Source organism: Rhincodon typus, chromosome 13 (assembly GCF_021869965.1).
Source record: "Rhincodon typus isolate 14 chromosome 13, sRhiTyp1.1, whole genome shotgun sequence".
Lineage (NCBI taxonomy): Eukaryota > Metazoa > Chordata > Chondrichthyes > Orectolobiformes > Rhincodontidae > Rhincodon > Rhincodon typus.
Genome location: NC_063344.1, coordinates 25,961,108 through 25,982,700, shown reverse-complemented (window position 1 = coordinate 25,982,700; position 21,593 = coordinate 25,961,108). Strand labels below are relative to the sequence as shown.

General features: G+C 40.6%; 1 protein-coding gene across 1 annotated transcript in view; it reads left to right on the top strand.

Annotated features, from left to right (window-relative positions):
* Nucleotides 1-18,590: 18,590 nt before the first annotated feature.
* Nucleotides 18,591-21,593, top strand: part of LOC125484719 (latent-transforming growth factor beta-binding protein 2-like) — a 34,326-nt gene continuing 31,323 nt past the window's right edge. The window contains exons 1-2 of the mRNA XM_048604567.1: nucleotides 18,591-18,594; nucleotides 19,009-19,200. Of these exons, the coding sequence (XP_048460524.1) occupies nucleotides 18,591-18,594; nucleotides 19,009-19,200 (196 nt within the window). The remainder of the gene's footprint in view (nucleotides 18,595-19,008; nucleotides 19,201-21,593) is intronic.

The following is a 21,593-nucleotide window of genomic DNA, read 5'->3' as shown; positions in this document are numbered from 1 at the left end:
GGTCTGGGCCCAAAACGTCAGCCTTCCTGCTCCTATGATGCTGCTTGGCCTGCTGTGTTCATCCAGCTCTACACCTTGTTATCTCAGATTCTCCAGCATCTGCAGTTCCTACTATCTCCAAATCAAGTCTGACTTGTTCCAGAAGTGTGAGCAGGTTGATGAAAAATACCTCGCCTTAACCCCACTGAAAATGTGCTTATTATATAATATCATCTCGATGAATGTGATTTTCTCAAGGTTGTAATGTTTGTTGTTGAATGTCTGTAATATTTAATTATTTACAGGCAAAAAGGGACTGTGGGCTTACCGCTTGGAAAGAAATGACCAAAACACAAAAAACCCAAGGCAAAAGTGCATTGATTGGTACAGACGTGAGCCTGTACCGTACTGGAGTTTCTACACTTCCCCTTGTCCCTGCTCATTTTGGCAGGCTATATTTGATCGTGCCTTTACATGGGGAGGTGGAATATATTACTATGGATTCGATATTAAAGAAACTCAAGGTAATTGTTAACTTAATTATTCAGTAATTGTATCCTCAGAAATAGTAATATTTGAAAAATTGAACATCAGTAAGCATCTGAAATCAGGCCTAGTGACAAGAGATTGTTGCCTCGGTGACTTTAGAACAATTCCAATGTTTCACGTTCAGTATGATTGGATTGTTTTCTTTCTAATAGAATGTCTTGTCACTGACAAGACCAGCATTGCTTGCCCATCCACAAATGTCCTTGAGAAGGCAGTGAGCCAATTCTCATGAGAAGGAATATTCTTTAAAATGAATGTTGAAAGATGAGAGATGTTTTTAAAGGGATATTTGCTCACATTTGCTCACAGTGCTGCAAGACTACAGCACTATGCAAATTAATTTCTCCCACAAAATATTTGGAAATAGAGGTTTAGGGATTATGACTTGATGTGGTAGAAGGACTGATATGTTCCAAAGACCCTGAGAATTATGTTGGCTGAAGTGAAGCTCTCCAGCCAAGTTGAAAGGCAGAAGCCAAACTCTTGGGGAATGAGTCAATCCCATTGACACATCCATGTAAAATCATTTTTGTGTGGAAAGAAACCTGAGGCAAGTGGAATCTACTGCAGATTTACAAAGACAACTAAGAAGAAATACAAGATGAAATACAGAGTAGGGGTAAAGACAAAGTACTCAGATTGGTGAAACAATGCAAGTAGTGACCCCGGGGGTGTGTGCTGGGATGTCGATGTTCTTGAATGACTCGAGTGAACTTTCCAAAGTTATATATCCAAGTTTGCAAATGGTATATCATTCGGAGGCACAGTAAGTTATGCAAGCGTGTAGAAATTAAAATTAGAATGTAACAAAGATTGGTTGGGAGAACTGTGACAGTTAAAGTTCAATGTGGAAAACTGCTTTCATCCAAAATATCCAAGAGAGACAATTGGCATTTATTATCTTCAGCAAAAAACAAAGAACTTTAGAGGGGCGAAGAGATTTGAGTGTTTATTCATGTCCTATCAAAGATTTTGTAAGTATTGTGTGTGGCCTATTCATTTGAGAGTGCAGTAACTGTCAATGGTTTTATACCAATGTGCATTCATGCTTTCTTAAAGTGGATGGCCTGTGCATTGGTCTGCACAGTAACTCTCAGGTTTGGCAGTGCAACTCAGAGGGAACCTTGATGTCCACATAAATAAATCACAAACAGGTAGCATTCAGGTGCAATAAGCAATGAAAGGGATAATAGAATAGGGCTGCAATATTAAAAAAAGTTGAAGTTATGCTTTATTGGTCAGACACAAGATAAATTAATGCATTCGTTTTTGGGGACAGCTCCTTTGGAAAGATATTATTGGCCTTGGAGAGTGTACAACAAAAATTCAATAGAACAAAGCATAAGGTTTAAAGGACAAAATTATGAGAACACGTTGCCTAAACACAGCTTTATCTCCTAATGTTAGAATGCTGAGGAATTAGCTGAATGAAAGTCACAAGGCAGCAGGAAGGTGTCAACCGACAGTCATTATTGCTTGCTAAATGCCTTGTTCATGTCATCACTCACTTTATTATCATTCAGACTTCCAACTTACCAAACTTAGCAAACAAGCTAGATATTGGGAAAACTTGTCAAGAAAACCAGAGTGAGCACATGGTACACTCAGCTCATTGTTTGCTCTGAGTGTCTTCCCTGTTGGAAAGCCGGCAACATCTTAGGGCCCATTCCATGGGCACAGACCATCTGTGCCCCACAATCATAGATATACAACTCCAACATTGCCAGCCTCTGAGAACCTTTATAGCACATCGCCAATGCATTTACAACATGCTTCTGCATTTCAGTGCTGTATCACATCCTATAGCTATCACTATAATACTGCAGGAAGGACATTATGTGCCAAGGTACATGCACAAAGCTCATGTACTGGACAAGGCTGCATCTCTGGCCTTGCCAGAGACACCAGGCTCATATTACTGCTGTCTTGCCATGCCATTTGCACAGACACGAAGCAGGAGGCTTGTCATGGTTGTTGGGAGGCCTCAATCAAGTTAACCGGGCAAGCTTTTGGTGAAGGGGTCCCAGCAAAATAAGTCAACGGCTGTCTCTGATACCGCACCCGGCCTGCTTGGGGCCTTCAGAGTCAGGATCCTCTCCTCATAAGGGATGAGGAGCTGAATGATGGGCAGCATCTGTCTTGACTCTTGCTCTCCTAATGCGGACTGTTTCTTCCTGGAATGAGAGAGGTGTAGGTATTACAGGGAGTAAAGTGGGTGGCACAGCTATTACCATTGGTCCTGGTGGGGATGTGCCATGGGTGTGAGGGTAGATAGTGCAGAGGCCATGCAGGGTTAGTGGTGTCGATGTTGGGCTGAGTACGAGCAAGTGGAGAAGATGTTGGAGTCATTAGAGAGAGTGTAGGAGCTTAAGTCTTGACATGGAGTAAGTACTGCAGCAGGGATACAGTGAGTGTGAGGTATCAGAGAGAAGCCAGTGGGATTTACCCAAGCAGAATGGAAAAAGATATGGAGCCTCTTCCTACAGTGCAGTGCATTCCACCAGGTGATTGAGACAGCTACAGTTCAGTGGCACCCTCAGGCCATGCTGATCCTGGGGGAGGAGGAAGTACAGCATTGGCACTGTCCCATCCAGTAGGACCTCCAGGACCCTGCATGCAAAGTAAGGTGCCAAGTTGCTCCTGTCTGCCATGTTGAAGGCAAACATCAGGATCCCTGCAAGGAAGCTCCAGACGGACACTGCTTGACTGAGTACATAACGGGCTTTTAAAGCTGATGCAGGTGAAAAGGACGGCAGTAAAATCTTGGATATCCACTCAAGTGCAAACTGTTCAGGAAACGGTGTGTGGTAAAATGGAGCAGAACAGACAGAGGAGACATAACAAGGGTGTGGTAGGTAATTAAAGAAGTGGGTTTGGTAAAATAGGGTTAGAGAACTCATTAGGCTTTGTGGTGACAAATCCTCCAACAAACTTGGCACAACATAGACTTGGCCAAAAGAAAAGTAACATTCAGCCCAGAGAAACTATTGCTTCTTTTATTTTCTATTCATTTTGTGGGGTGTGGGCGTCGCTGGCTGGCCAGCATTTTATTGCCCATTCCTAGTTACCCTTGAGAAGTTGGTGGTGAGCTGCCTACTTGAACCGCTGCAGTCCTCCTGCTGTAGATTGACCCACAATGCTATTAGGGAGGGAATTCCAGGATTTTGACACAGCAAAAGTGAAGGAACAGCGATATATTTCCAAGTCAGGTTGGTGAGTGGGTCAGAGGGGAACCTGAGGGTGGTGGTGTTCCCATATATCTGCTGCCCTTGTCCTTCTAGATGGATATGGTCGTAGGTTTGGAAGGTGGTGTCTGAGGATCTTTGGTGAATTTCTGCAATGCATCTTGTAGATAGTACCCACTGGTGCTACTGAGCGTCAGTAGCGGAGAAAGTGGATGCTTGTGGATGTGATGCCAATCAAGTGGGCTGCTTTGTCCTGAATGGTGTCAAGCTTTTTGAATGTTGTTGGGGCTGCATTCATCCAGACAAGTGGGGAGTATTTCATCACATTCCTGACTAGTGCCTTGTAGATGGTGGACAGGCTTTGAGGAGTCAGGAGGTGAGTTACTTGCCTTTGGACAATCTGGAACAAGCGAGCACAATCCTAAAATTAGTATTAGGCTATTTAGGAATGAAAACAGGAAGAGCCAGAAGTATAGCAGAAATTTGGAACTGCCTTCTACAAAAGGCTTTGAATACTGGACTAGTTGAAAGTTTCATGATTGAGGTAGGTTGATTTTTCTTAAGATAAAGTTACCAAGAGATTGCAGATGTGGATAAATTGAGCTGAGTTAACAGTTATCAGATAGAATAGGGGAACATTCATTGACAACATAGTCCTGTTCCTGTGTTATCCATTGAGTGTAATACTGGATGATGTTCTGATACAGTCAAATAATTCTTCTGGGCAGACGAAAATGAAAGAAATGAGTTTCATCGTATGCCATTTGGCACTGGAGAACCTAAGTAATGAATCTGGGTTTGAAGTGAGACAGACTGGAGAAAATAGCAGTCATACCTTCCATTAATTATAACGTCTGCAGTTTAAAAACCGAATGGTTTGCAAGTATAAAAAAAGACAGAAGTATTAAGAAGGGTCACAAAAAGGTAGGTGAAGAGAGAGACTTAGAGGAGATTTTAAAGCTGTGCAAGGCAGTCTGATGAAGGGCTTGAGGCATGAAGATCCAGAGGGTAATTCACAGGTAATTAAAGGTTCCGGCACCAAGATGAGCTAGACCACAAAAAGACCATAAGAAACAGGAACAGGTGTAGGCCTTTCAGCCCCTCAAACCTGCCCCACCATTCAAAAGCATCATGTTGATTTGACATTCCACACATGCACTTTCCAGAGCGTTCCCCTCAAACCTTGATTCCCCTATCTCAGCCTTAAATATACACGAGAAATAAGTATTTAAATACTGCCCTGATTTGCCTTACCAAAATACAGCACACCTCCCATTTCTCTAAATTAAACTCCACCTGTCACTCCTCGGCCCATTGGCCCAACTGATCAAGGTCCCGTTGTGCTCTGAGGTAACCTTCTCGGACAGCATAGAAGCTTACCTCAGAGTATAACAGGACCTTCATCCAATGGGCCAGTGGCCAGGGAGTGATAGGTGGAGTTTAATTTAGATAAATGGGAGGTGCTGCATTTTGGAAAGGCAAATCAGGGCAGGTCTTATACACTTAATGGTAAGATCCTCGGGAGTGTTACTGAACAGAGGCCTTCGAGTGTAGGTTCATAGTTCCTTGAAAGTGGAGTCACAGGTAGATAGGATAGTGAAGAAGGCGTTTGGTATGCATGCCTTTATTGGTCAGTGCATTGAGTATAGGAATTGGGATATCATGTTGCGGCTGTACAGGACATTCGTTAGGCCACTTTTGGAACACTGAGGTCAATTCTGGTCTCCCTGCTATAGGAAGGATGTTGTGAAAGGGTTCAGAAAAGATTTATAAAAATGTTTCCTGGGTTAGAGGGTTTGAGCTGTAGGGAGAGGCTGAATAGACTGTGTCTGTTTTCTCTTGAGCAGAGGCTCAGAGGTGACCTTATAGAGGTTTATAAAATCATGAGGGGCAAGGATAGAGTAAATAGTAAAGGTCTTTTCTGTGGGATGGGGGAGTCCAAAACTAGAGGGCATAGGTTTAAGGTGAGAGGGGTAAGATTTAAAAGAGACCTAAGGACAACTTTTTCACACAGAGCGTGGTGCGTGTATAGAATGAGGTGCCAGAGGAAGTGGTGGAGGCTGGTACTATTATAACACTTAACTTCAACTACAAAGTCACCTTCACCTGATGAAGGAGCAGCGCTCCGAAAGCTTGTGATTTTCAAAGAACTGTTGGACTAAAACCTGGTGTCGTGTGACTTCTGACCTATTTTTGAGACATCTGCAAATTTGGCTGCAGTAAATCCACTTCCCTCCTCCGAAACATTAATTTATATTGTAAACATTTGTCACCCCAGCACTGATCCCTGTGGAACCTCACTGGTCACGAGTTACAAACCTGAAAAAAGAATTCCTTATCCCCACTTGTTATTTCCTGCCCATTTGCCAGTTGTATATCCGTGCCTATATACTACCTCCAAAACCATGGGCTCTCATGACTTAACTTTTTGTGAGGTACCTTGTTGAACATGGTCTGGAAGTCCAAATTAAACTGGTCTAATGGTTTACTGGTCCACGCTTATCCACTGTCATTGAGACTTCCTCAGAAAACTGCAATAAATTCGTCAGACAAGATTTCCCATTCATGAAGACATGCTGACTCTGCTTGTTTAGATTATGATTTTCCAAATGTGCTCTTTCATCCTTCATCATTGATTAAAACTATTTTTCCAACCATGGATGTTTGGCAAAGTGGCCTATAGCTACTCGCTTTCTGCTTCCCTCTTCATTTGAACAGGGGTGTCACATCGGCAGTTTTCCAATCCTCCGGTACTTCTCCAGAATCCAAGGAACCACTATCTCTGTGGCTACTTCTGTTCGGATCCGAGGATACAAGACATCAGGGCCAGGGGACTTATTTGCCTTTAGGTCCAGTAGTTTGTCTAACACAACTTCTGTAGTGATGGTGAAGTATTTTCCATCATAAAGATTGATGCAAAATATCTGTTTAACTCCTCTGCTGTTTCTTTGGTCCCCATAACTATCACCCCAGATTCATTTCCTCGGAGCCTATGCTCACTTTGACCTCTCTCTTCCTTTTTCATATATATAAAGAGGCTCTTTTGTCCTCATTTCATTGAAATTCCCTTTACCTACCTCAAACACAGTTATTTCTGATCCAGGTCTCTCACTCTGAAACTGAATATTAAATTCTCCAATGTTATGATCCCTACTTTCTAGGCCTTTTCCTCTGAGGTCATTTATTAAACTTGCCTCATTACTCATTGCTAAGCCTAAGATAGCTGATTGGCTGCATGATATATTTCTCTCAGAAACGATCCTTGATGCACACTATGAATTTGTTATTGTCACTACCCTTTTCAACTTGACCAACCCAATCAACATGAAGATTGATGTCACCTGTAATTATTGCTGTATTCTTTTTACATGCTCCTTCTATTTGTTGATTTATACCCTTTCCTGCAATATACATACTGGTTGATGGTCTCTGCACTACTCCCACCAATGTCTTCTTTGCTTTGATTTGTTTTATTTCCACCCAAATGGACTCTACATTATGCAAGCTACATCAGTTCTCACAACTGTCCTTATTTCATCTGTTATTAACAGTGCTATACCAACACATTTTCCTTCCCTCCTGTCTTTCAAATATCCTGAACGTTAAGCTCCTGGTTTTGATCTCCTTGGAACCCCGTGTTCATAATGGCTATCAATTTACCTTGATTTGCACCATTGGTTGATTTGTCAGGATGTTTTATTTACAAAGATACAAAGGTTTTTAGGCTTGCCTTTTTGCCATTTTTAATCATCCTAACTTTTCTTTGTACTGTGACTGTATTTACTTCTTGTCCTTGATTACCCTGTCAACAGTTTTGTTATTGCGTTTTACTGTTATTCCTTTATTACTGTCCTTGTTTCTCTTTCCCTTGTGACCCTACTTAGGTTCCAATGAAGGAGAGGGGCCCAAGTCAGAGAAATGGAGAGTTTGGGTTGGGGTAGAAATAGTGCTGGAGGGCAATGAATGAAAGGGATGACAAGGTAATGAAGAATTTAAAACTTAGATTAAAAAATATATATTTGAACGATTGAGGGACCTGGAAGCTACATAAAATCTATGTTGACCAGACTGCTGCAAAAGTAAAAATTGATGTGGGAATAGTTGTGTGGAATAGATTTTAGTAAATGGATTCATCTAAGGTGAGAGATGGTACTATAAGTGGGTAGATTATCTGATATGCAAGGAGATTGAGTCATAGAGTTCAAATTGAATTTGATTTTTTTTTCCCAGCGTTCTACCTCACAATGCAAAGCAGGTTCCCTAATTGGCTAGGTTCTGGAGTGAGATGTTACTACGCGGGAAACGGTGGTCTGATCTACGGAGAGAAAGAAAGGTTTCTCCCAACACCATGGACTTACTACAACTGGTTGATTTGGTGGTGGAGAGGATACCTATTTTATAGACAGCAGTGGAACTATTTTTGGAACACTCTGTTACCAAACCTGCAAAAACAATACAGAGGTAAGAAAAATACCTTTCACTTTATATAATGTTTCAGTTTACTAACTAAAAGAACAAAGGTAAAGTACAAAGGTAAAGTATTACACTTTAAACCAAAAACAGAAAATGTTAGAAATACCCAACAGGTTTGGAACGATCTGTAAAGAGAAGAACAAGAGTGTGACTGTATTTTAAAAGGATGTTTGGGTTTAGAATAGAGGGGTATCAGCCCACTAGTTTGCATCGACACCTATCACAAGTAAACCACGTTCAGAGAGACTGGATGGGGTTGGAACTATTACCCATTCACAATTGGAGGTTGATCAGTTGAAGTCAATTAGGTCCAATCTAAGTGTCTATTTGGGCTCCATTCCCTCAGCAACATTTATTTCCAGTCAGCAAGACAGCAAGAGACAGTGATCTAGACCACTGTAAGGCCATCATCATGGGCTCCCATCAGGAAAGGCGTGGTTGCCATGATTAATCACGAGAAAGGCACCCACACCTACAACATTTGGGGGCCACCATGCCATAGCTGAGACCCCTAGCCTTCCGATCCATGTGTTGCCCCTTCCACAGTTGAAACCAGGCCAGTGTGACATTTCTAAATATGAAAGCTGTTGACCTTTTCAACAGAAGTGTGTTCAGGAGAAGCTGAAGGGGAACTTCTCAGGAGAGTAACCACATCAGTTTCATTCTGGACTGTCTTGACTCTTGACCATCAGAAATCAGACATGTGACTTGTGTACACATATCCAAGCAGTTCCATTGTCTGTAAAGCCACAGACATTTACTTAGCTTCATTGTCTCTTCCTTTTAAAAATCCAGTGAGCATTCTCTGGAACACAGGTTCAAAATCCTTCACCCTGGTCGGAAAATGCAACCCAAAACTTCAAGTCAATGACGTGTCATGTTGTAGTCAATATTTTACATATATTTGTGTCATTGAGACTGTTGTTACATTCTATTAATACATCACAGGTTCAGCCTGCACTAATGATTGTCACTGTTATGCTATGTTCATCACTTCAGAAATTTACAGCAACACAGACATTAGCAGGTTTCTGTATTGGGCATAGGGTGCTAAAGAGCTGACTAGAAGCAGCGAAATGCATTAAACACAGCAAAGACTATCAGACTTGACAACATCTTGGCTGTCATGCTGAATACCTGCATACCAAAACTGTTGCCTTCCAGCTAATAAAAGCATCAAACCACAATTATTTCACAAAGATTGCTTGTCAGTGCTAAGTTTGGGTGCCATTAAATTTACTCATTTCCAGATCCCACCACAGACTTGACTCAGATAAAGGGGAGGTGATGGCTTAGTGGTATTATTCTTGGACTGTTAATCCAGAAACCCAGGTAATGTTCTGGTGATCTGGGTTTGAATCCTGTCATGGCAGATGGTAGAATTTGAATTCAATAAAGGTCTGGAATTAAGAGTCTGTTATTGAGTCAATTGTCAGGAAAAAACTCGTTGGGTTCACTAACGTCCTTTCGGAAAGGAAACAGCCATCCTTACCTGGTCTGGCCTACGTGTGACTGCAGACCCATAGCAATGTGGTTGACTCTTAATTTAACTGCCCTCTGGTCAATGACAGATGAGCAAGAAGTGCTGACCTAGCCAGTGATGCCCTCATGCTGTGAAGGAAATAAACGAAAATTTGAAATGAAGGCTGCTTGACAATCAATTTGATTGTGAGGCAAGATACCAACTGGTCTGCTGAAAGTTTCTGAACATTTTTGTCATGATATAAAATAGAATATTTTCAGTTACCTCTGGACACTGAGCAATGGTGTAATTTTAATGTTATTATGTAGTGCACAGGATAAGACAACTGTCTTAGGGAAAAAAAAAAATCCTTTCTGGCCAGGAGTAAAGCTACAAATGGAATTGACCAGGGAAATAGAGGTTTATTCCCCATATGTAAAGCCAGCTTAAATGTTTGTTGTTAATCCAGGTCAATTATTTTTATTTACTAATTTTCTCTGTTGCTTTTGTAGAAATGGAAGTGGACCCATACCATGACTGCTGCAGAGACTCTGGTGATCCCTTTTTCTGCAATCTTTACCGAACAAAGAGACCCTTCGATTTCTGCTTTGGATACATTCCTCCAAGGATAGGTATTTCATTCAAAGAATGTGCTCACTGTGGATGTCCACACAATTTTTCCTTTAACAGAAATATTCCAGTTTTTTTTCATCTACCTGAATTTATTAGTTCTTTTCTTACTATATGTTCTTCAAATTCACAATCACAAAAGAATGGTTTTCTTCCACAATACAGGAGATTTACAAAGAGTTCAATACATGCCCTAATCAACTCGAAATATCACTGTGCTTGTCTGAACTTAATTTCCATCATTTGTGTGTTTTAATAGTCCATAAGCAAAGCATTCGATCTTAATGGTTAAATTCCAACCTGCTTCTTCCGAATGAGGAAGTGATGGTATCTTCACTTAGATTCTATTTCAAATGTAATAAAGTTCCATTTGCTTACATAGGATTTTTCCTGGGTACAGCAGATTTCTGAACAATCACCAAAACTAGTGACGTTAAAATGGGTAGGAATCAGTCACTGACTCCATTCATGGCCAACAAGCATAATTAAACATTACTCCAAAAATTTTCATCACAGCTGGAATAAAAGATTTATGAGACATTTTCTTTTTTAACTTTCCAGGTTTCTTCTTTGGAGATCCTCATATTGTGAGCTTGGACAGTGTAAAGTACACCTTCAATGGCCTGGGAGAATTCATCCTATTAAGTGTAAAAGATGAAAACGACACATCATTGTTCAGACTTCAGGGACGAACCCTCAGAGCTGGAGAAAATAGAACATCACAGGCAACTAGTTTTGTAGCATTGGCCGCACAAAGAATGAATGGAACAAAGGTGATTAGTACAGGTCTTAAGAAATTCACAGTTAAACGTGTACTAATGTATATTACACTAATGAAGCACTAATCTGTTTAAGTGGCAGCTTGGCTCAATGGCTGTGTTCATGCCTTAAAGCTAAAAGATCCACAACTTCAAGCCCCATTCCAGGATTTTAGCATCTAATCTAGGTTCAAATTTAAAAGCAATGCTGTAAGAATGTTGAATTGTCGGAGCTACCATCTTTTTGGATGAGCCTTTAAACTAAAGGCCATTTGCTCTTCAGGTGAACATAACATTATTTGCTTGATAGACAAAGATGCTCATCTGATGTCCTGCCCAACATTCTTCCATCAACAGACATCAACAATAATAGATTAACTGGTCACTTAGTTTGTTGCTGTTTGTGGGACCTTATCATGACATCACCAGTCAGGTTTATTTCCATTGTAACAGTGCTTACACTTCAAATGTTTAGACATAGTAGGAACTGCAGATGCTGGAGAATCTGAGATAACAAGGTGTAGAGCTGGATGAACACGGCAGGCCAAGCAGCATCAGAGGAGCAGGAAGGCTGACGTTTTGGGCCTAGACCCTTCTTCAGAAATGGGGGAGTGGAAGGGGGTTCTGAAATAAATAGGGAGAGACGGGGAGGCGGATAGAAGATGGATAGACGAGAAGATAGGTGGAGAGGAGACAGACAGGTCAAAGATGCGGGGATGGAGCCAGTAAAGGTGAGTGTAGGTGGGGAGTTAGGGAGGAGATAGGTCAGTCCAGGGAGGACGGACAGGTCAAGGGGGCGGGATGAGGTTAGTAGGTAAGAGATGGGGTTGGGGCTTGAGGTAGGAGGAGGGGATAGGTGGGAGGAAGGACAGGTTAGGGAGGCGGGGACAAGCTAGGCTGGTTTTGGGATGCGGTAGGGGGAGGGGAGATTTTGAAGCTTGTGAAGTCCACATTGATACCATTGGGCTGCAGGGTTCCCAAGCAGAATATGAGTTGCTGTTCCTGCAACCTTCGGGTGGCATCGTTGTGGCACAGCAGGAGGCCCAGGATGGGCATATCATCTGAGGAATGGGAGGGGGAGTTGAACTGGTTTGCAACTGGGAGGTGCAGTTGTTTAGTGCGAACCGAGCGTAGGTGTTCTGCAAAGCGGTCCCCAAGCCTCCGCTTGGTTTCCCCGATGTAGAGGAGGCCACAACGGGAACAGCGGATACAGTATACCACATTAGCAGATGTGCAGGTGAACATCTGCTTGATGTGGAAAGTCTTCTTGGGGCCTGGGATGGGGGTGAGGGGGTAGGTGTAGGGGCAGGTGTAGTACTTCCTGCGGTTGCAGAGAAAAGTGCCGGGTGTGATGGGGCTGGAGGGGAGTGTGGAGTGGACAAGGGAGTCCCGGAGAGAGTGGTCCCTCCGGAAAGCAGATAAGGGTGGGGAGGGAAAGATGTCTTTGGTGTTGGGGTCGGATTGCAGATGGCGGAAGTGTCGGAGGATGATGCGTTGGATCCGGAGGTTGGTGGGGTGGTATGTGAGGACGAGGGGGATTCTGTTTTGGTTGTTATTGCGGGGAGGGGGTGTGAGGGATGAGTTGCGGGAAATGCAGGAGACATGGTCGAGGGCATTCTCGACCACTGGGCGGGGGGGATGTTGCAGTCCTTGAAAAACGAGGACATCTGAGATGTACAGAAGTGGAATGCCTCATCCTGGGAGCAGATGCGGCGGAAGCGAAGGAATTGGGAATAGGGGATGGCATAGTTACTGTTGTCATATAGGTTATGCATCGCAAGCCAATCTATAACAGGAGACAAAAATCCAGGCTCTGATATCCCTAATTCACAATTTAAATGGGAATATACAAAAGCATTTTGAATATATAATTTTGATAAAGACCATTACAGGCAATCTGGCTCATCCAAATTCAATGGATACCAGTAAGGTACCATGGGAAATATTTTCAATGTTACACATTGAGGAGAATAGTAGGATTTTTTATTCTGTTTCTAATTAATTGTAGGTATTTTTGTTTGGAAATATTTTACAATTTCCTTGGCAAGAGAAGGGAAATCATCGCTGTTTAAATTTGACTGACTTCTCGTGAACAGAATGAATCTTTCTCATTCAACGTTATTTTAAACCTCATTCTGCTATCTTTGACCAGGTGCCTTTGGTGCTGACATTGGAGTTTGGAAGTCACTGTAGTTTATTTGGCTGTTCTCTCAATACAGAGAGAGATAACTGGTAGTGAGTCTAACCTGAGGATGCCCATGCCTCAGGCAAGTGAAAAGGTTAAGAGGCAGGGCCTTCATGGTGACCTCAGCAGTACAGGAATTGAACATCACCATGCATTACAAACCTACAACTGAGCCCCCCCCACCAAACCCATATAACATTTTAACATTTCTGAGTATACATTGGCAGCAAGAAACCTTATCAGCCACCAGTTCAATTCGCACAATCATACATAAATTATATTCATACTTCTCCTGACTCACAAATGAACTTAATTCATTGACCTTCAATCCAATTCCTTGCAAATTAAAGCTGGTTGAGAAGTCAGCATACTTTCTTGCTCAGGCCCCAGATTAAGATAGTAAATCCCAGATCTGAATGAAGCCTGGCCTGAATATTTATATAGGTCCCTTCAAGGGTGGGACAAGGTTCATTTCCACCTGCACCGTAACATTATATTCAATAAGTCTGAGATGTGAAAGGAGTGGTTAAGAGCCTAGCTCCAATTTAACTTCCTTTATCCATTCCAACTCTGCTGGGTTTCTGCAAATTATGTAGATAAAATTAACATATGTTCAAAAGATTTACTGTGAATGACTAAGGGAATTTTTCCTTTTATTCTTCAGTATGAGCGCAAGCCTACGGTTTATACACAAGTTTTCTTTCAAAAAAAAGTGCAAAAGACCATGTTTGCAAATGTATGCTATCTACCATTAGTCATGTTCAGGGAGTGAAATTATTTTCTCTTTACAGGTTCAGTGGAACATCAATAATGATGATGAAATAATTCTCACGGTTGATGGAAATATTGTAACTGTTACAGGTGAGAGTGAATAGTTTAACCTTGACATTATTCATTCCAATTTGCAGCACTCATAAGCTAAATGCATAAGCACTTAAGCAATTTAAGGCGTTGCTAAGAATACTCAAAACAGATATTTTGGGGAATTTATGGAATAGTTACTCAATTTGGATGCAGAATAGGCACGAGGTTGGTAACATGCTTGCAGCTGTTTCCCAAATCATCAAATGGGAGACTCAAATTTCTTTCCCCGTAAGGCCTCAATTAAATATCTTTGCTGAGCCGATTTCTCTTGTCAGAAAATTGCACTGTATAGTATGTTGGTGAACAGTGTGTGGTAAAATGGATCCTGCCAGTGAGGCATTTTTTGGGGCTGTAGTGACAATTGGTAAGCAGCAGAACAAAAAAAATTATAGAATCTCAAGGAGCAGTCTTGCTGCTCCTGCCCCCAGAAACAACTTTGATTATGTCCTCACAACAGTTGTCTTTTGGGTGAGGCATCCAACATTTGCTTTGCTTCTTGATTTTCTGACCTATGGTTCTACTTTCTATAGCTGTATGTAACTTCTTTCTCTTAATTTCTCTAATCTGTAACGAAGGATTGTGCCTCAGTACTCTGTACGTAAGATGGCACCTTGTTTTGATAATTTTGTAACTGTAACTAGTCTTGTAACTGAAGAAGCTGTCCCTAGGTGGTTTTGTACCGAAGATAGCACTGTATGTGACAGCTTATAAACTTTCACTGTACTCATTTGAGTACATGTGACAATAAAGCTAATTCAATTCAATTCAATTTCCTTTAAGGTAGTTCAGCCACTCAGAAAGATGGAAGTAAAATGCACGCCCCACACTTTTTTTTTAAAGTTGTAATCGGGTCCCTAACATAGGAATTAAATCCTGATCTGCCATCTAATAAATCTTTGAGATGGTTTGGGCCAGAGTGCTGGAAATCCCTTTAAAGACCTGCCTGAAAGTCAATTCAGGCGATCAAACGGTTGCATAATGATATCATCGGTCTTTTATAAATTGTTCAGCTGTTTTTTTGGTGAGAAACCTGAAATCAGTAGTCAAAGCCTTGCTCAATTCTTAGTTGAAATTACAAAGTTCAAAAAGCTAAAAAGAGTCTCAACTATTGAAAACTCCATGTTTTTGTATAAATTGCAGCATTGTTACAATTTTCAAAGATCCGACATTGGGATCAGTAGAACTCATTCATGTTTATGAATGGATGGCTAAGTTTTTTTAAAAAAATACATGCTCAGTTAAGTTGATCCCAGGCTCTATTAATAAGTGTAAAATCTTTATTAACAGGAATACATGCTTATCAAATTCTTACGGTTTACAGAACTGTGTTTTAATTATGGAAAAATGATCTGCTCGTGGGTTTGATCCTCACATTAATTACAGTACATATTGATACTTTTCCATTGTATTTTTTTAGATAATGTTATGATTTTAATTGAATATCTCACACTTGAACTTGCCAATATGATGGACAAAACATAAATTCAATTTTTGTGATCATTCTTCTTTACAGAAAATTCTACCTTTATAAATGAAGTGACCGTACAAAAGACAACTGACAATGAAATTGTGGCTGCCTTTGAAGGTGGAACGTCCATTACTGTTTCAGGAACAAAGGGGACTTTAGCTTTCACGACTTCACTAGATAATTCTTTAAAAAATAAAACTGAAGGTCTCTTGGGTGAGTAAAGACACCACTTTTAAATTGTGTCCTTATTACAACTTAAATAATGAAAATGTCCATAAAATAAATGGATTGTTACATTTTTAATTTCACATTCCAAAAGCAGAATACTTTGCTGGAAATCTGAACTGAAAACAGAGGATGCGAGAAGCAATGCAGCAGGTCTGGCAGGTCTCTGTCAAGAGAGAAACAGCTTGGACCTGATTTTAACTCTGTGCAAGTAAATGGGTTTTGAGTAACTTACAAACTTACCCATTCACCTGCACAATTAAGTTGGAATCCATTGCTGGGTTACTCTTTCCACAGAAGTACTAGATCTGATAAGTATTTCCAACGTTTTCTATACTCCAAAGATTCAAGAAAATTCAATTTTAACACAGATGACCTGGTCTGTCATTTTTTAGACAGGAACAAAAACCCTTCCCCAACATAATTTCCCGAACATAACACCGACGATACTACTACTGGAAAATATAACACTGGTTTAGTGACTGGGCATAAAAAAAAACAGTGGCCCTTCCAGCCTTACCATTGCAAAAGTAACAAACACAGAAAGGTAATTAACAATTTAAGCAATGGTTCAGAAACAGCAATATTGGATGGACTGACCTTTACACACCCAATCTGAAATCAGCTACTGTGTATAACGCGTGTAAAAACTATTTTATTGTACTTTTGATTGTAGACTTAAATGGGAAAAGGATTGGTTTAAAAATGCAAGAACCATGGTTAGGGATTGTTGTCCTTTTAAAAGCAGGCTACCAGCACTGACTGTAAGTGCTGTTCACAGTATTGTTTATGGTTTACAGATAGTAGGAACTGCCGATGCTGGAGTCTGAGCTATCAAGGTGTAGAGCTGGTTTTTGGTTCGCGTGAATGAAACACAAATGATTCGGAGGAGTCTTCACTGGATAGTTGTTGAAAGGATGGTTCCTGTTGTGGGAGAATCTAGAACTAGGTGTCATAGTTTAAAAATGGACATAGACATTTAAAACATAGATGAGAATTTCTTTTTCCTCCCAGAGGATTTGTCTTCAAAAGGAAGTAGGTGCAGAATGCTAAGATTTTTAATGCACAGACAGATAGATTCTTGATTACCAAGGGGAGGAAAGATTATTGGGGATATGTAGGAACGCAGAGTTGAGATTACAATCAGATCAGCCATGATTTTAGTGAGTGGCAAATCAGGCTTAAAAAACTGAGTGGCCTATTCTTGTTCCTTCTTCATCTGTTCATAACCATTGAGGGAAGATTAGTTGTACAGGAACTGGCACCACGGGGTATGTATCAAGTAGGATTCAGCTGACAACAAGTAATTAATTGGTCTGTAAAACTGTGATTGGTTGTCGATGGCAAAAATTTTCTGAATGCCAACAACTGTGTAATCGGCTCCCCAGCAGCTGAGTAATTTGGGGGTTTGAATGGCATAGCCATGACACTTCGGATTTCCAGAAACGAAGATGCTGTCTTTCTGCAGTAAAAATTATCTCGAGCCTGAAAAAGACCAGTTTAGTTTCCCTAATTGGTTACTGTAAACTGTGGCTTTTGAACAGTAAGTCACAGATGTTGTCGGTTGTGAACCAGTCACTCTGTGCCTCCTGCAAACAAGTGAAAAGAGATTGAAAGTGATTGAAAGTATTTTCCCTCCACTCATAGCTTCAACGATTTTTGTGTCTGACTCTGTCTGTGTACACAGGGTTTAGTGTTTTAACAAGTAGAGATGTAGATCAACAGTTCATAATTGTTTACTTACAGCTGGAATCGATTCAATTGTAATAAACGTTAATTCTTGTTAAGTACAGAAACCTGGTCTATGCTTTTTGTTAACCTTGATCTAAAAAGACAGGAAACTTCAGGAATTTTGTATATTTTGATACACTCTTTTACTTTTGTGATGATTCCAGGAATAGCAGGTCATGATTTCTGGTGTGCTGCCCCAATGAGTTGTGACAGGTGCTTGCTTCAATGTCGCTGAAAGCAAAAATTGGTTCTATGGTGATAATCTTAACTTTTATCTCTGAGAGAAGAAACATTTGAAGTTTAGCTTCAATATTGTTTTGCATTTTCCATATTTTTGCTGTTCACATTTTCAGTGATAACATGATTTAATAATTATAACAATTCAGAAGCAGAATAATTTGTTGGAACTGTTCTTGGCTTTCCATGTACTGCAAAAAAATTTTCTATTTCTACCTTTAGGTCTTTGGAATGACGATAAAACAGATGACTTTAAAGCCGCTAATGGAACATACCTTGACTTTGATGGAACAAATTTGCCCACAGATGCTCAGATATTTTTTGATTTTGGCTTGACATGTAAGCACAGCTTTTACATATTTTAAAATACAATTCCTAACATGGATAATTGACTCAATAGCTAACTAATTATGTGATGTTGTTTGATTATGTGTGTTTTTTTTAAGGGAAAACAACTGTGAACAACAGCGTATTCACATACAATACAACCACAGGAGAGTCTTGGTACACATATAACAACAACAGTTTTGAACCTTTGTTTTATGATGAGCTTTTGCAAACTACCGAAAAAGAGAAAATTGACAAAGCTAATGAAACTTGTAAAGGAGATGATGACTGCATTTTTGACGTTTTAAGTACAGATGATTTATCATTTGGAGCAGTTACATTACAAAGTGTGACAACATTTGCAGCACAGAACAGCACAATGAGTACGTACGCACATCTGTTGAAAAATTGAAGTATTGTTGACATATACTCATCCATAATGTTCACTAGATCAGTGGTTTTCAATCTTTATTTTTGCTGAAGAAACCTTTCAAATCGTTGAATTGGATAAGAGAGAATGCGTAGGTTCATGCCATTGCTAATCCTTTGGAGCAGTGCCTCCAAAATCTTTGTAATCTGTTGGAGGACAGATTGCTGGAATACTGACTGTTTGTGCCAGGATCTAACCTGCTGCTATCAGGCCTTAAAAACATTTGGGTACCTTTAAGACCTGGAAGCTAGTTGGATCACAACTGTGCTCAATGCTCTGACCTTATCAGAATTCAGTTAGACAGAGGATGAGAACAAAGAAGCAGCATGAAATTTGTATACTGACTGCCTGAGTGGTATCAGGCAAAGACCGGTCATGAACTGCAATGTTTGCTGACAAAGTTTAATCTACGCAGCCCTGAATGTATTTGAATTTCTCATGTCTGAAAAATGACACCATGTCGTGGTGTCCATTCCCTTAAATTTGTTTATAAAATTAAAAAAAGACTTCTCGCTGAAGGCTTTCAGTAACATTACTATCATATTCACAGATAATTTCCCACCTAACATCACTGGAGATTCAACCATTCAAACTCGTCTTGATGAACCAGTGTTTGTTCTTTTTGCTGCAACTGATAGCAATGATGATGAGGTGACATTTTCAGTGGTGACTGATTCTCCAGATATCACAATTACAGGTAACGTTGGACTATCTATGATTTTATCTGGTGCATTTATTGGTTCTAGTCACCTACTACTTTGGCATTTAATCTGAACCAAAAATTATATTGTGAAGATGCATTGATGTTTAATTAGGGATACTGGAAGTAAGGGGAGAGTCAACAAATGATAGAAGAGAACAAACTTGTAGACGGAAATGATAGTATATATATGCTTTGACTAAGTTTTCACAGAAGAGTTGGATGCCAAAATTGTAGAAATGCCTGAAGTGAGTGCAGAATGTTCAGTATTCAAAGCAACCTATTACAGAAGTTATTCAGAACCCAATTGCTTTTGTCATAAAACCTTTATGACATTGTGGCTGTTATCCCTAAAATTCAAATTCCTTCTACTGTAACAAAGACATGTCTGATTGAATGAGTATATTTAATAACATACCAAGTCTAACTAAATGCTGTAATGGGATTTTATCTGTGGGTTTCATGAGAATCACAGTATAAAAAGAGATGAGGGATATTGTCTAGATGCAAAAAATTGTGACTGAGGGTTCAGGCACTTCCTTCTATTTGGTTGTTGGTTATTATTATGGTATGGACCATGGTGTTTTCCTTAGTATATCATCAAATATTCATCAATCCTTACCGCCAAAATTGATTACTTTATCATTGATTTCAACGTAGTTTACAAAATAATGAGGGGAAGAGATAGAGTTAATGGCAGTTGTCCCTTGGATGGGGGAATCTCAAAACTAGCGGGCACATTTTTAAGGTGAGGGGAGGGAGATGAATAGGAGGTACATGAATAGGAAAGGTTTGGAGGAATATGGGCCCAGGGGCTGGCAGGTGGGACTAGTTTAGTTTGGGATCATGGTCAGCAAAGACTGGTTGGACTGAAGGGTCTGTTTCCATGCGAGATGACTCCATGACTATGTATGAGACCTTGCTATCCACGAATTATCTGCTGCATTTCCTTCCATTATAGCAGTGACTACAGTTTAAGATTATTTAGTTGTCACTGAAGTATCCAGTCCCATCTACGAGGCACAAGTCAGGATTGTGATGCACTTCTCCCCACCTGCCTGGATAAATGTAGCTCCAACAACACTTAAAAAGTTTCATGTACCTCACCCATCATCTTAAACATTCGCACACTTCACCACAATGCATAATGGTAGCAGGGTACCATCTACAAAATGCACTGCAGTACCTCACTAAGGTTCTTTCAGCAACATCTACCAAACCTGTGACCTCTGCCACCTCGAAAGACCAGGATAGCCAGCTTTCAGAGTGAACAGGATGTCTGACACTTCTGTCAGCCAGGACTCCTGGATTAACAGCCCCAATCAGGGAACTCATATTCTGACATCCATCTGGCTGACCTTTTTACAATCACTACAGTTTGGAGTGTATCACCATCTTCCATTGCAGTGCTGCTGCCAGCCACTTTGCATGCAAGAACAAGCACCCTTTTCACACATCAGAACAAGGTTTTTTGTTCAGCGTTCTTAGCTTGCAGTCTTAGAGTTCACACACTCTGAGCTAACTTGAAAGTTCAAAGCATCTCTGCCTTGACTCTGTTTGTTATGAATTGCAACCTCATTCCGAACATACAGCCTCACAATACTTCCACCTTGCCTTGCTGTTTAGCAGAGACATAAAGCCAGGTAGTTTGTAATCTTTGCCAAGAATGATCAGTGGAGGGGGTGGACATGTTACTGTACATGACCATGCTACATCAATTTCACCCTCACCCTAACCCTACAAATGTGGCAGCACCATGTGCTTCAACCAAATGACCATGCATCAAAGTCCAAGAGAACCAGTCTTTAGTCAAATTAAGGGGGACTTTTGTCAAACAAGGGATGTGCCCTGTCAGTCGCGGACATCTTCCAACCTCAGTTCATGGTGATTTGGCCACTTAAGGCAGTCAGGATCAGGGGTTCCATATCATTACTGTCAGGAGATTGGGCCATAGTCAGTCCTGCCATTTCAGTGCAAACCGTCCAGAGTTAGAGGTAAATTAGTCAGGGACTGCACACATATCATCAGTCGTGCATTCAAAGGTCACTCGTGTCTGCTGATCCAAGTCAGTCAGCCATGGGGGTCTGTTCACTAAAAGTCAAGAGGGGTTTAACAGTGGCTACTGCTGTTGTGAGCAAGTTGAGGAAGTAAATTGTGGCGTTTGGAGGCTGTTGAGCTCACGATATCACAGGCATGGTGCCATACAGGCGTGTTGCATGCATAATAAGGTGAGCAGAAAAGAATTGCATAAAATAACTTTCCAGTCCTCACAGAGAGAAACTCTCCATGAAATTCCCTGAAATAGATACAGCCAATTTTTGGTAAAATTTACCTAAAGTTTAATTGAAATGGTCATGTGGTAGAGTAAATGTTATTGTACACTTTTGATG